Genomic DNA, 14,625 nt, shown 5'->3' on the forward strand with positions numbered 1-14,625 from the left:
GCATTCCCCTTTAGGTATTTGTATATTGTTGCTGAATAATGGGGGAGATAGAAGGAACGTACAGAATACTGCAGACTCCTGGTTCTCGTTTGGGAGTCCAGAAGAACACTGGAGTGAGTACGCTGGAGCCAGAGCAGAACCTTTCTATGGCAATGACACCTGCCAAAATGCATGAGGGGGATCTACCGATCAAAATAAAACTGTTGGACAACACTGTGGAAGTACTTAATGTTGAGGTAAGAAAGAGGTTCAGTCTGATTTCAGATAAGTTTAGTTTCAGGTAATGTGGAATTTACTGTATATACTGGTGTATAAAATGACAAAATTTCAAGGAAACTTCTGGAATGGGCGTTCATATAAGACTCAAAGCAAGGGAAGAGAAGCCTCTGGTCCTCCTTCAGATCATAGAGCAGGTCCCCAAACAGCTTACTTGTAAATAGACCTCATTTGCTCATCTAAGACCTCCAAGTGTGGATCTTATAAGGAGCATAAATGTTAGTATCAGAATTATGTATTTAAAATAACTTATGTTTCACTGAACAAATATCACAAAGATGGCACACTTATGAGAGTTGGTTAATACACAGGAATATACAGTAATTACGAATGTTAATGTTTTTTGCATTGCTAGAGCTTCAGGTATCCAGATGTGACTACTTTGTTTTATTCTTCCATGTCTCTCTTGGAGATCTTGCATAATTATTTTTCATTTCCTGATTAAAGACATAGTGCTCTCTTGATTTGGAGGTGGGGAAAGCCTGAAATCTGTTTTCTTAAGTCCAACTTTTTGCACCTTCCTCAGATGAATTTGTGACGTCTAACCACACAGCTTGGCAATTCTGAGTGTCCTTTCCACAGTGATCTGACAGTGTTCCCAGAAAGATTAGCCTTGGCATCTAGGTCTTTGATGCTGGGTCAGTATTATGGTAGCTGAATAGTTGAGGAAGCCTTTAAAAATTAAAAATTGTGGGGTTGCTGTAGAAACAACTGAATATAATCTGTTTCTTCTCTTTACTTTTTTCCTTTTCTCCTCCACTCTTCCACCCCTCCCCCACCCATAAAGTAAACTGAAAATATTTCACAGATAATAGGGTTAGAAAACGCCTTTCTATTTCAGTTAAGAGACACTCAACTTTCAGGTTATTCTGAATTAGTAAAATCCTGACTCTTTTAGAGCAAAGGTACAAAGCTTTAAATTGCTGTGCAGACTTCAGCCGGTTTTACTGGAGGAAAAAAAAGCAAGAAGAGTGACCTCACTTAGAAATGTAGAAATTGGTAGTTTTTCTTTGCGTGATTGTCCAGATATTTTTACTCTTGGTGTACGTGTTCCTCGTGTGCAAAGTCTGCTTCTTTTGGCCAACAGTGTTTGTAAGGGCATTGGTGCAGCCCTGGATGTTCTTGCCTTCCCACCCCAGGCATAGAGAGCAGAGTGGACCAAATCATCTCTCACTTTTTTCTTACTGCCTGTGGCAGCAAGACAGAACCCTTGCGGTGTCTGCCTGCTTTGCTGCACCAGGGGTCAGCAACATGTCTGTGGTAATTTTTCAAAAAATTGAATGACATAAACACCCCCCGTCTGTCCGTCCGTCACTAAGTGTAGTTATTTTGTCAAGTGTCTGTCGTGCAACATGGTGGTGCCAACTCCTGTGCTGCACCTTGAGATAGGTGGTTGGTAAGGGTTAGGTGTGGGGTAGGTGGGTAGTTTTGTCGCCTTGTTCATTGGCACATTCAGCAATTTTTTAAAACTTTAGTCAGGTTCTAGGTTTAAGGCTAGAATCTTTCCACTTGAGGTTTCAGTGGCACTTAATGACAGGTACTCTTGGTGCCTATTTTGTTTAGGAGAGGAACATATTCCTGAGCAATGTACCATATGTCGATCCTTTTCTCAGCAGACTGAAAAAGCTAGAGAAGCTGGCCTAAAATGTTTCTTCTGGAGTGACTATGCAAGTCTCCTTGGACATAGAAAGGGAGGACACAGCTAGACCTCAGTCTTGTGGTCAGTCCCTTTCTGTGAGCGTCCTGGATAGGTGACATTCCATCCTAAGCTCCTGGACTGTTTTGATCAAGAGGCCTCCGTTATCTGCCTCCATTCAGGCTTCAAGAACTTCTGATGGGTAGGAAGGAGCACTGCTCCAGAGTTGTAGGTCACCATCTACAGTGCCTACTTAGACTTATTTTCTCACCCCAGAGAAGAAAGGAGTTGGTGTCCTATTCTGGAGGTCCTCACATCTGAGCTGTGTCTAGCATCCCAGCAAACCCTGTGCTTCCGTACGCATTTGGCACCATCTTTCAGTGGTTTGCCCTGCCTCTTTCAGGCTGAAGGAATGGATCCCGAACTGCTGACCAGTATGCTGCTTGTTCAGCCCAACACGTCACAAGTGGCAGTGGAGTTACTCCTTACTCTAAAAAGTCAAGAGGAGTGTGACGTTGATCTCGCCACACATAGTAGCTATGGTATGAGATTGCTTGTGGCTTTCACAGAGATGCTGACCACAGTGGAACTCTGCTTTTGGGCTCAGGAAACAAGCACTAGTCATAGGGTCACATTGTGATGCATATCTGGGATGACCAACAGTGGCTGCAGAACTTTCGCATGAGGAAAGCCACATTAATAGGACAGTGTGATGAATGCGCCCCAGCCCTGCAGCACAAGGACACTAGAATGTGAGCTCCTCTGTCATTGGAGAAGTGCGTGGTGATTGCACTGTGGAAGTTGGCTACTCTAGACTGCTACCAATCGGTTGCTAACCAGTTCAGAGTGGAAAAGTCGACCGTTGGACTCGTGTTGAGGGAAGTGTGCAGGGCCATTAATCACATCCTGCTGCAAAAGACCATGACTCTGGACAACCTGCATGACGTTGTGGATGGCTTTGCACAAATGGGCTTCCCTAACTGTGGCGGGTTGATAGATGGCACGTGTATTCCAATTCTGGCACCAGACCACCTAGCTACTGAGTATATTAATCGCAAGGGGTATTTCTCAGTGGTTCTCCAGGCACTTGTGGATCACTGTGGATGTTTCATGGACATTAACGCAGGGTGATCTGGAAAGATGCACAACACACGCATCTTTCAGAACGCTGGCCTGTTTAGGAAGCTGCAAGCAGGGAATTTCTTCCCGGACCAGAACATCGCTGTAGGAGAAGTTGAAATGCCCATTGTCATCCTTGGAGACCCCGCCTACCCCTTAATGCTGTGGCTTATGAAGCTGTACACGGGGCAACTTGACAGCAGCAAGAAGCAGTTCAACAGGCTCAGCAAGTTCAGAATAACTGTTGAGTGTGCATTTGGCTGTTTAAAAGCCTGCTGGCGATACCTATATGGGAAACTGGACATGGCCAATGACAATATTGCTATGCTTATAGCTGCGTGCTGTACGCTCCATAATATTTGTGAAGAGAAGATAATATTTTGGGGGGAGGGATAGCTCAGTGGTTTGAGCATTGGCCTGCTAAACCCAGGGTTGTGAGTTCAGTCCTTGAGGGGGCCACTTAGGGATTTGGGGCAAAAATCTGTCTGGAGATTGGTCCTGCTTTGATTTAAGCAGGAGGTTGGACTAGATGACCTCCTGAGGTCCCTTCCAACCCTGATATTCTATGATTCTATGAAAGCTTCACTCAGGGCTGAACCTCAGAGGATTAGTGCCTGGAGATTGTTTGAATGGCCACAGACCAGGGCTATTAGCAGGGCACAGCGCAGTGCCATAAGGATCAAGGATGCCTTGAGGCAGCAATTTGAAGCTGAAAGGCAGTAATATTTGTTGCTATGCTCAAGATTGCAGTGCTTGTAATTCTAGGAGGTGATTGGTGCACATGATGCAAGAAAGGACCTTAATATAATTGTATGTTGCTTTGCAGTGCTCTTTTTGCTTTCACTTAATAGAATAAAGATTGCTTTCAAACAAACACAATTCTTTAATAAAAGACAATAACTAGAGGAGAGAGTAAAACGAAAAAATTCATCAGCAGAGATGGTGGAAGGGAAGGTATCAAGAGGAGAAGGGGTCCCAGAATGGCTACAGAGTTGTGTATGTCCAGGGATCATATCCAGCCTTCTCCTTTGGAGTACAATCCAGCGGGTGCTGTACTTCAGCAGGGCCAAACTGTAGAAGGATGGGTGCTGAGTGCAGTGGGTAGTGGGAGTTCACACTGCTGGACTGTGAGGAGGGAGGAGTGGAATGCTGGGGTAGAGAGTGGAGCCAGGAGTTTGATAAGTGTGTTTGGCGGTGTGTGTGTGAGGGGGTGAATGGGAAGGAATTTTATGATAGTGGCTGCAGGGAAGAGTGGGCTCGGAGCTCATAGACTCATAGGTCAGAAGGGACCAATATGATCATCTAGTCTGACCTCCTGCACAAGGCAGGCCACAGAACCCCACCCATCCACTTTTATAACAACCCCTAACCCAGGACCGAGTTATTGAAATCCTCAAAATTGGTTTGAAGACCTCAAGCTGCAGAGAATCCACCAGCAAGCGACCTGTGCCCCACGCTGCAGGGGAAGGCGAAAAACCTCCAGGGCCCCTGCCAATCCGCCCTGGAGGAAAATTCCTTCCCGACCCCAAATATGGCGATAGTTTGAACAGCTAGTATTGCCTGGAGTGTGTCCACTTGGCGCTCCATAACGTTTAAGTGCTGCTCCATGGTTTCTTTCTGGTGTGACGCATTCTCCTTTTGGTCCCTCTTCTCGCTGTCCCACCACTCCTTCAATTCCCATTTCTCAGCGGTGGAGTGCATCATAACCTCATGGAGAAAGTCCACCTTAGTTCTTCGTAGCTGCTTTCTAATTCTGCGCAGCCGTTCTGCTGCCAATAAGGGAGGCTGGCCTCCCAAGGTCATCTCTGTGAAATTTAAATGCAACATTTTACAGAAGCAGTATTGTTTGCAACACAGACAACAGTGATTCAGTGCTTTAAAACTCAGCCAGTACTCTCACACCTGTCACTAACTGGCTGACCCCAGTCAAGCACATATGAGCCCCAAAATGGTGAGTAACTGCAAAGGCAGGATGAATCAATCTTCCTGGACCCTGCTGTACACTGGACACCTGGCTCTTGGGGAGAGCGAGCACAGTAAGGGGGGCTTGATAATCATTCCTGTCCCTGCGCTTTCCACAAGATGTGATCATTATGGAAGATATCTCGCTGCTGGAGGTGAGCAAGGACTCAAAGGAGGGTCTTCTCCAAGCCTGTGGCTTCCATCCTGGGCCCTGTGTGGCTCGCCTGTGTGCAGCAATGGTCTCTCTTCTCTCCTGCCACCGCCCATGACGGCACAGTGGTGTGTGAAAGTTACGGTTAATGGAGTAAGAAATAAAGCAGCTCTGCTGAGGAACCTGCCGCAGCAGATTGCCCGGAGATTCCTGGAGATTTCTGAGAGAGATTCCTGTGAAGTGAATGAATCTGTCAACAGGCTGTTCTGCTGCTCAGAATAGGAATGCAGTGGGAAACCAGCCTGATTTCTGCAACCCTCCTGCCCACAACAAATCTCTTCAGCAATTCCCAAAATCAGATCCACTTACCAGGGGCTGCCGCCTCCTGTTTGTCCAAGATTTCCTCCTCCTGGCTTGCTCCACTCTTGACTGGCCTCCTTCCCCTTGTGGTAGTCGTTCCGCATCTCCTTCACTTTTATCCAACACTGAAATGTGTCCCAGTCATGGCCACTTTCTATCATGCATCGTGAAATCTGTCCATAGATATCATAATTCCTATGGCTGGAGCGCAGCTGGGACTGCACAGCCGCCTCTTCCCAAATGTTGATGAGGTCCAGCAGCTCTGCATTGATCCAAGTAGGGAATCGGCTGGTGTGTGGAGCAGGCATGCCACCTGCAAAGATGCGCTGAGACCACTGCACGCATCACTGAGCAAACAGGAAAGGGACTTTCAAATTTGCTAATGATTGTATGGGGTGGGGATGATGGTTGGTCACCTGAGGACAGGGCAGTAAAATGCAAACTGATGACCAGAGAGGTGAGAACAGGCATTGTGGGACACCTCCCAGAATCCAACTGGGGTGCTGTAATTGCCATAGTGTCTACACTGGCATGCAACGCTGTAGACCCGGTGCAGAAAGCTTTATGCCTCTTGTCGGTTTATTTGAGCTCTACAATTGCACAGTTTCTGCATACTAAGTGGCTTGGCAGTGTGTACATCTCGGGAGTTACAATGCAGGAAGTTGCTTTACTGCGCAGAAACTTGCCAGTGTAGAGGGGACCTAACTCATTATCCTCCTCAAAACTTTTCTCTGCTGTGATGCCTACCAAAAACTTGACAATTTTTAGGCTGCTAGTGTGTTGAGACCACTGCCTATCTTGCTTGTTAATATTTTCTCACTATCTGCCTGTATCCATCTCTTATCTCTTGTCTTACACTTAGATTGTAAGCTCCTTGGGGTGGGCACTGTCTTTTTGTTCAGTGTTTGTACAGCACCTAGCACAATGGAATCCTGGTCTGTGAGTGGGGCTTCTAGGCAGTACGGTAATAAAAATAATAAATAAAAGTAGAGTAGACTGTTTGAGTAGTGTCACAGCACAGCAGACATCCTATTGAACTGCTGTATTAGTTGAATACAAAGCCTCCCTTTCCTTCTTCCCTTTAAAAGTTAATTTGTCAGATGTCTGGAGAGGATAACAGCCACATACTGCTGATTGTGAAGAACTATTTGAAATTCTCTAGCTTCTCAGGGTGGTGAAGGGCTATGAATAAGGAATGACATTAGCACCAGCCAGCTAAAGAAGACAAGGGTCAGGGAATAACAAGCCGAGTGGCTGCTTTTGTAAAGCAGTCCTGAGAACAAGGGAAGATCAGGCCTCTGAGCAACTGCTCTAGGATCAGATGCTAATAGCATGTGACTCTTGTCTACTCCCTCTTTGTGCTTGTGAGGAGTTTTCATAGTAATTTCCAGCTGTTTAGTTCTAACGGTTTGTGTTTTTCACAAATGCAAAACAACACAAAATGAAGTGAAGTACTGCTATTAAAACGATGTCTGTGACTCCTGTACCATGGGGCTGGGCCTGGCTCTGGGCATTTGTGATTTGGTGTGCAAGCTTGTGTTAGGTAAATAAAGCAAGTCCTCACTCACCTCTCCAGCACCCGAGTTCGTGCGGAGTTGGTATGGGGCACACAATTCTGTCAGAGACCAGACACCAATGCGTTGATCAACGGGCTCACACTATCCTTAGCTCTAAAAGCTTTAGATTAAGTGTGGCCCCTTTATTAGGGGTGAGCATTAATATTTATACACAGAAGTAAACAAAGTGATTAACAAAAGATAATGGTCATGCATAATCAATCAAGGTTTTACAGGAAAAGCAAGTTAACAAGTAAATGCATAGAGATAAAGGCTAATGGCTACTTGAGAAATGGGGTGTCATGAGTAGTTTGCAGGTCAGTGTTTTGTTCAAAAGGGTTCAGGAAGGATTATGCAGAGACAGCCAGTCTGGGTGTTTTTTGGCTCCCCAAAGTTCACCAAAACTTTAGACCCAACATTCCTCCATTTGTAGCTTTGGGATAACTATTAATCAAAAAGCTACACCCTATTTTAAGATCTTAAGGGCCGCTTGGCAATTTCAGCCTGGGCCAATTCGAAGAGAGTAAGGCTTTTAGCTGAAGTGGGAAAAGAATAAACTGACTTACATGAGTTTATGAGGGAGGGGACACACTGAATACAGCAACACAGTATTATAAGGACTACTATGGCCCCAACAACACCCACCAAGAGTTTTTTAACCCACCCAAATCCGGGCAGCCAATTCCATAAGGCTCCCCACCAATCATAAGGTGGCTGGCCAGAGGAGTAGTTTTTAGCCATTTCCCTTAGGTGTTTGGTACGTTGAAAAGTGTCAGAGTAGGTGTCATTTACAAAAACACAGCATTCTTCATTTATGAGGGCGCAAGTTCCTCCCTGGGCTGCTAACATTATGTCTAAAGCCATTCTGTTTTGCAAAGCTAACTGGCGCAGCTGGGACACTTCCCCGGCCTGATTTTCAAATAGGGTTGCAGTTTCATTGGTCAAAGATTCTAATAGTCTCTGTAGACGGATGATAGCACCCTTCAAGCTAGTGTGACCAGCCCACCGCTGCCAGGACAAACCATCACGGAGATTAATATCTCTGTCAGTTTCACGGATGTTACGAACGTGGGGAAAATGAGGGGGAGTGAGGGAGATGCGAGAAGGCGGTGCTAGCCATGCCAAATAACATGACCCTGCCCAATCAGGGGAGAGAAAATAATAAGCTTTGGACCCGCACACCCAGTATGTTCCATATAATGCGTTTTGGGTATTCCATTTCTCAAAGTAGGAGGTAACCCACCACCCGTTGTACCACTGTTCCCCTGGTAACGCAGAGGGGTCGTTGTGTGAACTGCAGAGGCACAATTTGGTAGTGTTGTTCTCAAAGGGCAGTGTAGTACTGCTTGAGCAGTTGTAGAAGGCAACTGTGTATCCTTTAACAATTAGTTGGACACCCTTGAGATCTGAGCAGGGCTTTTTAAAAACTAACTCTGAAAACCTGCCCCTCTATGAAAAAGTTGAAAAGGTTGGATCGGGGTGAGGGATCCACATATGGGATAAGTGGGATGCGCAAGGCTTGAAGCCAAGATTTTTACTAAAGGCGGTGCCATTAAAATATATGTTGCATTTACTTGTTCCCACAAAAGTTGACCCTTTTCCTTTAACAAAACACAGTGATCCTGTTTGATTGGTTACCCTGAGATATTTGTTAATTGGCACTCCTGTTTTGTCCCATGTAAGATTGGGTTGGACTGGATCTTTTATTCTAGTCGGTGGCATCCAAGTCATATTAGCAGTGGTTAGGGGAATGGGTGTGAAGGGGAGTTCCTGTGCTGCATTTACTGGAAATTGAGTACATACCCAGCAATTACTTCTATTTCCTAAAATACGAGTTTTAACCTCGTGGGAATATTTAATAAAAGCATTATCTTTATAAGCAAAAAATAAACTAAAAAAGCATAAAAAAAACCATACAGTTGTTAGAATAAAGGGTCTTCTCACTTTTTTTGAGTCAATTTAAGTCTAATGTCTGAGAGAGGTAAGCTGGTCCACTGGTCGAAGGCAGTGTCCTCAGTGGTGACAAGAGCTGATGGTCCGTCACTGTGGTCCACTACGGCTGGCTTGACGTGGGAGTGGTGGATTCAAGATTTGCGTCCTTCCAGGAACACTGCAGTCTGGGTTGTCAAAAGAACCTGGTGGGGTCCAGTAAACCTTGGCTGGAGGGTGTCGTCACGAACGAACTTTTTGGCCCAGACGAAGTCCCCTGGTTGGAACGGGTGGATCTGTTCCTCCAGCGGCACGGTCTGGGAAAACTGCGAGGCTTTCCAAAGGGTACGGAGGCGAGCCTGTAGGGAGAGAAACTGACACGCGGTCATATGATCCCCTCCCAATAGTGAAACATCAGCACGTGGTAGCGCCCCGCCTTTGAAAGGGGGGTGTCCATAGAGCAGTTCAAAGGGGGATAATCCCAATGCGCGGGTTGGGCGAGTACGAAGGTGAAACAGGACCAAAGGAAGTACCTGAGGCCATTTTAATCCTGTTTCCTGACAGTATTTAGCCAATGTAAACTTAAGTTCCCTATTCATACGCTCAACTTTTCCGCTAGACTGGGGGTGGTAGGGTGTATGAAAGGAGTGTGAAATGCCCAGTCCTTGTTCTAAACGGCCAAGGACATGACCAGTAAAGTGAGGTCCGCGATCTGAGTCGAGCACAAGAGGGATGCCAAAACGGGGTACAATGTCTCTAAGGAGAATCTTCGCCACTGTGGCAGCAGTACAATTAGCAGTAGGAAAAGCTTTGACCCAGGAAGTCAGAGGGCAAACCAAAACAAGGAGGTGCTTTTTCCCAAAAGCCTTTGGCATATCTGCAAAGTCAATTTGAAGATGTTGAAATGGAGCAGCAGGCGGAGGTCTTTCACCCTTAATTTTGTGAAGAGGCGGAGCAGGTCCATTACGCTGACATGTGCTGCATGCTTTTACTATTGATAGGCAATAGGGTTGAATGCCTGGAGCATACCAAAAGCGAGCGATGGTGTCCACGAGGGCGTGCGTGCCGTAGTGACCCCCTTTATCATGGTGCCAGCGAACTGCCACGGGGTATGTGGAGCGAGGGAGGCAGGCTCGGCCATCTGGCATAAGCCAGGTCCCTTTGACCAGAGTGGCCCCGAGGCTCTCCCACGATTGTAGTTCAGCAGCGGGTACTGGTACGGGGTGCGGTGGAGTAAAGGAGGAGGCTGCAATAGCCAATGTGGGCATGGCTAAAGGTAAGGTGGCAGCCTTCTTGGCGGAGGCGTCAGCCAGGGCATTCCCACGGGTAACGGGGCTACTATCTTTAGTATGGGCCCGGCAGTGAACTACAGCCAGGACAGAGGGTTTTTGGAGGGCGTCCAAAAGCTTGTGGATGAGGGGGAGGTGCTGAATGGGTTTACCGGCAGCTGTCTGGAAACCTCGAAACTTCCAGAGGTGGATATGACAATGCACAACTCCAAAAGCATATTTGCTATCAGTAAAAATGGTAACGGTCTTACCAGCGGCCAACTGGCAAGCTCGGGCCAGGGCATAGAGTTCAGCGGCTTGGGCTCCCCAGTTGCCTGGCAGTGAGGCGGCCTCTTGAATGTCCCATTCAGAGGTGACAGCATAACTTGTGAAACGCTTGCCATCAACATAGAAGGAGCTTCCGTCCGAGAAGAGGATGCAATCGGGATTGTCCAGTGGCACGTCAAACAGGTTGTTTCTTATCTGTAAGATGCTGGAAACTACTTCCACACAGTCGTGCTGATCCTGGAGGACTGGCAGGTCAGGAAGCAAGGTAGCTGGATTAAGGGGTCCACACCTTTTAAAAATTAGGTTAGTGTTTTCTAAGAGTTCGGCCTCTAGCTGTTGCTGACGATGGGCCGAAAAGACTTGGGTTGTGCCCCTACGCAGAAGGGCTGACAAGGCATGAGAGGTCCAAACCGTGGTAAAATGACCCAGGGTTAGGCTCTTTGCCTTTGTGATCAGCAGGGCTGCTGCTGCCAGAGTCCGGGTGCAGGATGGGGTTCCCTGAGCGACAGGGTCGATTTGCTGAGAGTAAAAAGCAAGCGGGAAATGGTGGGGCCCGCTCAGCTGGGTAAGGACACCACTAGCAATTCCGCCCCTCTCGTGGACAAAAAGGTGAAAGGGTTTGCTGTAATTGGGGGGGCGGAGAGACATGGAGGAGGCCACACTGTCCTTGAGTAACTGAAAGGCTTGAATAGTGTCCGGGGACCACTGCAAAGGGTCAGGAGCAAGGTTAGCAGTGAGTCGGTGGAGCGGTTTGCTTAATTCCTCGCAGGACGGCAACCAGGGGCGACAGAAGCCAATTAATCCTAAGAAACCTCGAAGTTGTTTCTTGGTGTTCGGTAGAGGGCAGTTTTGAATAGTTTTTATGCGGGCTGGGTCCATCTGTCTTCCCTCTGGGGTTAACAGGAAGCCCAGATATCGGACCTTCTGTGAGACCCACTGAATCTTTTTAGGGTCTACCTTGTGGCCTCTGGTGTGTAGGTATAATAAAAGTGCCTTACCATCAATGCGGAGGGCCGCTTTTTCGCGATTACCTAATAGGATGTCATCTACGTATAGGACCAATGTGGATCCCTGCGGACTGGTGAAACCTTCCAAGTCGTGGCGGAGGCACTGGCTGAAAATCGTGGGGCTGTCTCTGTAGCCTTGAGGGAGTCGTTGCCAGACATAACTTTGTCCCTCCCAGGTGAAACCAAAGAGATACTGAGAGTCTGGGTGCACAGGAATGCTGAAAAAAGCTGATTTTAAGTCAATAACAGTGAACCACTCAGCATCCCAGGGGATTTGGCTGATGATAGTAGCTGGGTCAGGAACTACTGCATGAAGAGGGACCACATACTGATTAACAACTCGTAGATCCTGTACAAAGCGCCAACGAACAGGGTCTCCGTCCTTTTTAGGAGGCTTTTTGACAGGCAGTATAGGGGTGTTACAGGGAGTGCGCTGAGGGCGGACTAGCTTTTGTGCAATGAATCCCTCGATAATGGGGCGGATGCCCTCCCGGGCTTCCAGCGACAGGGGGTATTGAGGGACTGACGGGGGGGTTAAGGAAGGCTTCACCTGAATCCTTACGGGCTCTGCCGAAAGGAGCAGGCCAACATCAGTGTCAGAAATTCCCCAGAGGGTTGGAGGCAAGTCAGTGAGGTCAGGGGAGAGAGAGGGGGGTGTTTCCCAATTACCCTGAGTAGGGGCCGAATCTCCTAACACTGTCATCAATAATCCTACCCCTTCAGGAGTGCAGGTTAAAGTAGCCTCAAGCTTACAGAGTAAATCCCGGCCCATCAAAGGGATCGGACAAGCTGGGGAAAAAAGAAAACGGTGAGGAAAACATTTATCAGCATAAATAACATTCAAAGGCAAAGTGAGTCCCAGAGACTGTGGGTTGCCCTCCACCCCAGTCGCAGTTTTAACCTCAGAGGATAGCCAGGGAGAGGGGGCATGATTTAAAAGAGAGAAAGTAACCCCAGTATCAATGAGGAAAGAGACAGGCAGTCCCTGGACTGAAAGGGTTAAACGAGGCTCTTTGCTGGGAGGGGAGAAAGTGAGAAAGGAGCCAGCTAAAGACATTAAGGAAATAAGACCATTACATTGTTTGCCTTCGCCCCCGGGGTACCGTCATTGAGGAGGCTGAGTTTGCTGCGGCTGCTGCTGTTTCCCGTAGTTGATTCAGGCCTGGGGAATGGGCTGAGCTGGTGGTGCAGGGGTGTATTCCTCACTTGTGTAAGCATCTGCGGATGCAGCCAGACCCTCTGGGCGTCCCCAGGGGCATTCACGTTTAAAGTGACCGGGCTGTCCGCACTGAAAACAATTTCCTGATGGCTGGGGTCGCCAGGACCCTCTTCCCCGAGCACCCTGGAATCCCCTGCCACGGCCACGGCCTTTGCCTCGAACACCGCCGTGAAAAGCTAAAGCCATCAGCTTATATTTTTCCTTTTTCTCTTTCTTTTTACTACTTTCCCTTTCTTTCTCCCAGGCAAAATCAGCTACGTCCAACACTGAAGTGACTGACTCACCTCCCCAACCAGGGCGAAACTTTAAGAAGTAATCCCTTACAGGGGGCACCGACTAATTTACAAAAAAACGAAATAAGAGTAGGATGGTCTGCTTTTCTCTTAGGATCCATCTGAGTGAACATTCGGGCCCCCTCCAATAGCCTCGACCAGAACTTTCTGGGCGGCTCATCAGATTCCTGCCGAATCTGCATGAACTTAGCCTGATTAGGTGAGCGGCGAGCCATTTCCTTGAGTCTCTCTAACAATCGCTCTCGATCTGTTCGCAGCTGAGTCAGCCTTGGCTGAGTCCAGTCTAGGGGATTCCAGCCAGCGGCCAGATCCCGCCTATCCATCCAAGTAAGATTAACTGCATTGCTATCTCCCCATGTCCTTTCTGCCATCCATAATCTACTACGTTCCTCTCCGGTCAAAACTTTACTTAACAACTGATCCACATCCGTATAAGTAGGATTATAACTTAAAAACAATCTTTCTAGAAGTTCTATGATCTTTCGGGGATTTTTCCCAAAAGACCCTGACAACCGTCCCCACTCTTTCAAATCCCATTCTAGCCATCCTTTATATTCCACAATATTAGCATGTTGTAACCGTCCATCATTGCCCATATAAGGTTGATCGTGCACCTGTAAAGGCATCTCTCTAACTATACTTTTATTACTTGCAAGAGATTTGACGGGGACATTCTCTGGGCTATCCTCAGGGGGGGGCATGCACCCTGCTGTATCTGCTTGGACATTAGCCTAGTAACTACTCCTCCTGAGGTTTGCCCCTTCATTTCCTCCTCATCCTTCTGCAGAAATTCCAATCTGGGATCCTGCAGATTCCCCTCTGCTACATGGAGAGAGTCCCCCTGCGGAGGAATAGGGGCAGGTGCAGAGGGGACCAGCTGACGAGTCAAAACACGCCGTGGTCTACACCCTTCATCGAAATAACCTGGAGGGGGTTCACTCTCGGGAGAGTACCTGACTGCCATAATTTTTAAAGATTTCCACAGCTCTGCTGCTGTGTCCCAACAAAACCAGTAACATAACTGTCCCGGATGGTCTTTTTCGATCTGGCTCTTTACTCCTCTTAAGGCAGCCTGTTCGAAAGAGCCATACGAAGGCCACCTCATCTCCGGGTCGGCCAATACCGCGGTATACCCAGTCCAATTCCTTACACATAGTGTGTACAACTTCTTCCTAGACATTCCTGTCTGTACTGGGAGTTTCCCTTCGTTCCATAACTTATTTACAATCCCCAACGGACTCTCAAGAGGCACGCTAGTCCCTTGACCCATGGTGTCTGACAGGAGCCCTCCAACTGGCGTTTACCCTGCTGTCCAATACATGACCCCTCAATATTGAATTGGCTGGGAGAAATCTCCTGTGGCGCCTTGCCAATTCATATATGAGTGGTCTGACCACTGGACAGAGGTACCGCACCAGAAGGAATCCCGGACGAGCCCCCAAATTGTTAGGTAAATAAAGCAAGTCCTCACTCACCTCTCCAGCACCCGAGTTCGTGCGGAGTTGGTATGGGGCACACAATTCTGTCAGAGACCAGACACCAATGCGTTGATCAACGGGCT

At 47.6% G+C, this 14,625-nt stretch overlaps 1 protein-coding gene across 6 annotated transcripts in view; it reads left to right on the forward strand.

Annotated features, from left to right (window-relative positions):
- The window catches only part of FARP2 (FERM, ARH/RhoGEF and pleckstrin domain protein 2), a 204,823-nt gene that overhangs the window by 10,028 nt on the left and 180,170 nt on the right, over positions 1–14,625 (forward strand). For all 6 annotated transcript variants that reach the window (XR_007775960.1, XM_050965343.1, XM_050965341.1 and 3 more), the window contains one exon: positions 15–236. Coding sequence is in view for 5 of the 6 variants with exons in the window: in XM_050965343.1 (XP_050821300.1) it covers positions 39–236 (198 nt within the window). In the remaining variant the exon portion in view is untranslated. The remainder of the gene's footprint in view (positions 1–14; positions 237–14,625) is intronic.

The sequence above is a fragment of the Gopherus flavomarginatus genome, chromosome 8, assembly GCF_025201925.1.
Source record: "Gopherus flavomarginatus isolate rGopFla2 chromosome 8, rGopFla2.mat.asm, whole genome shotgun sequence".
NCBI lineage: Eukaryota > Metazoa > Chordata > Testudines > Testudinidae > Gopherus > Gopherus flavomarginatus.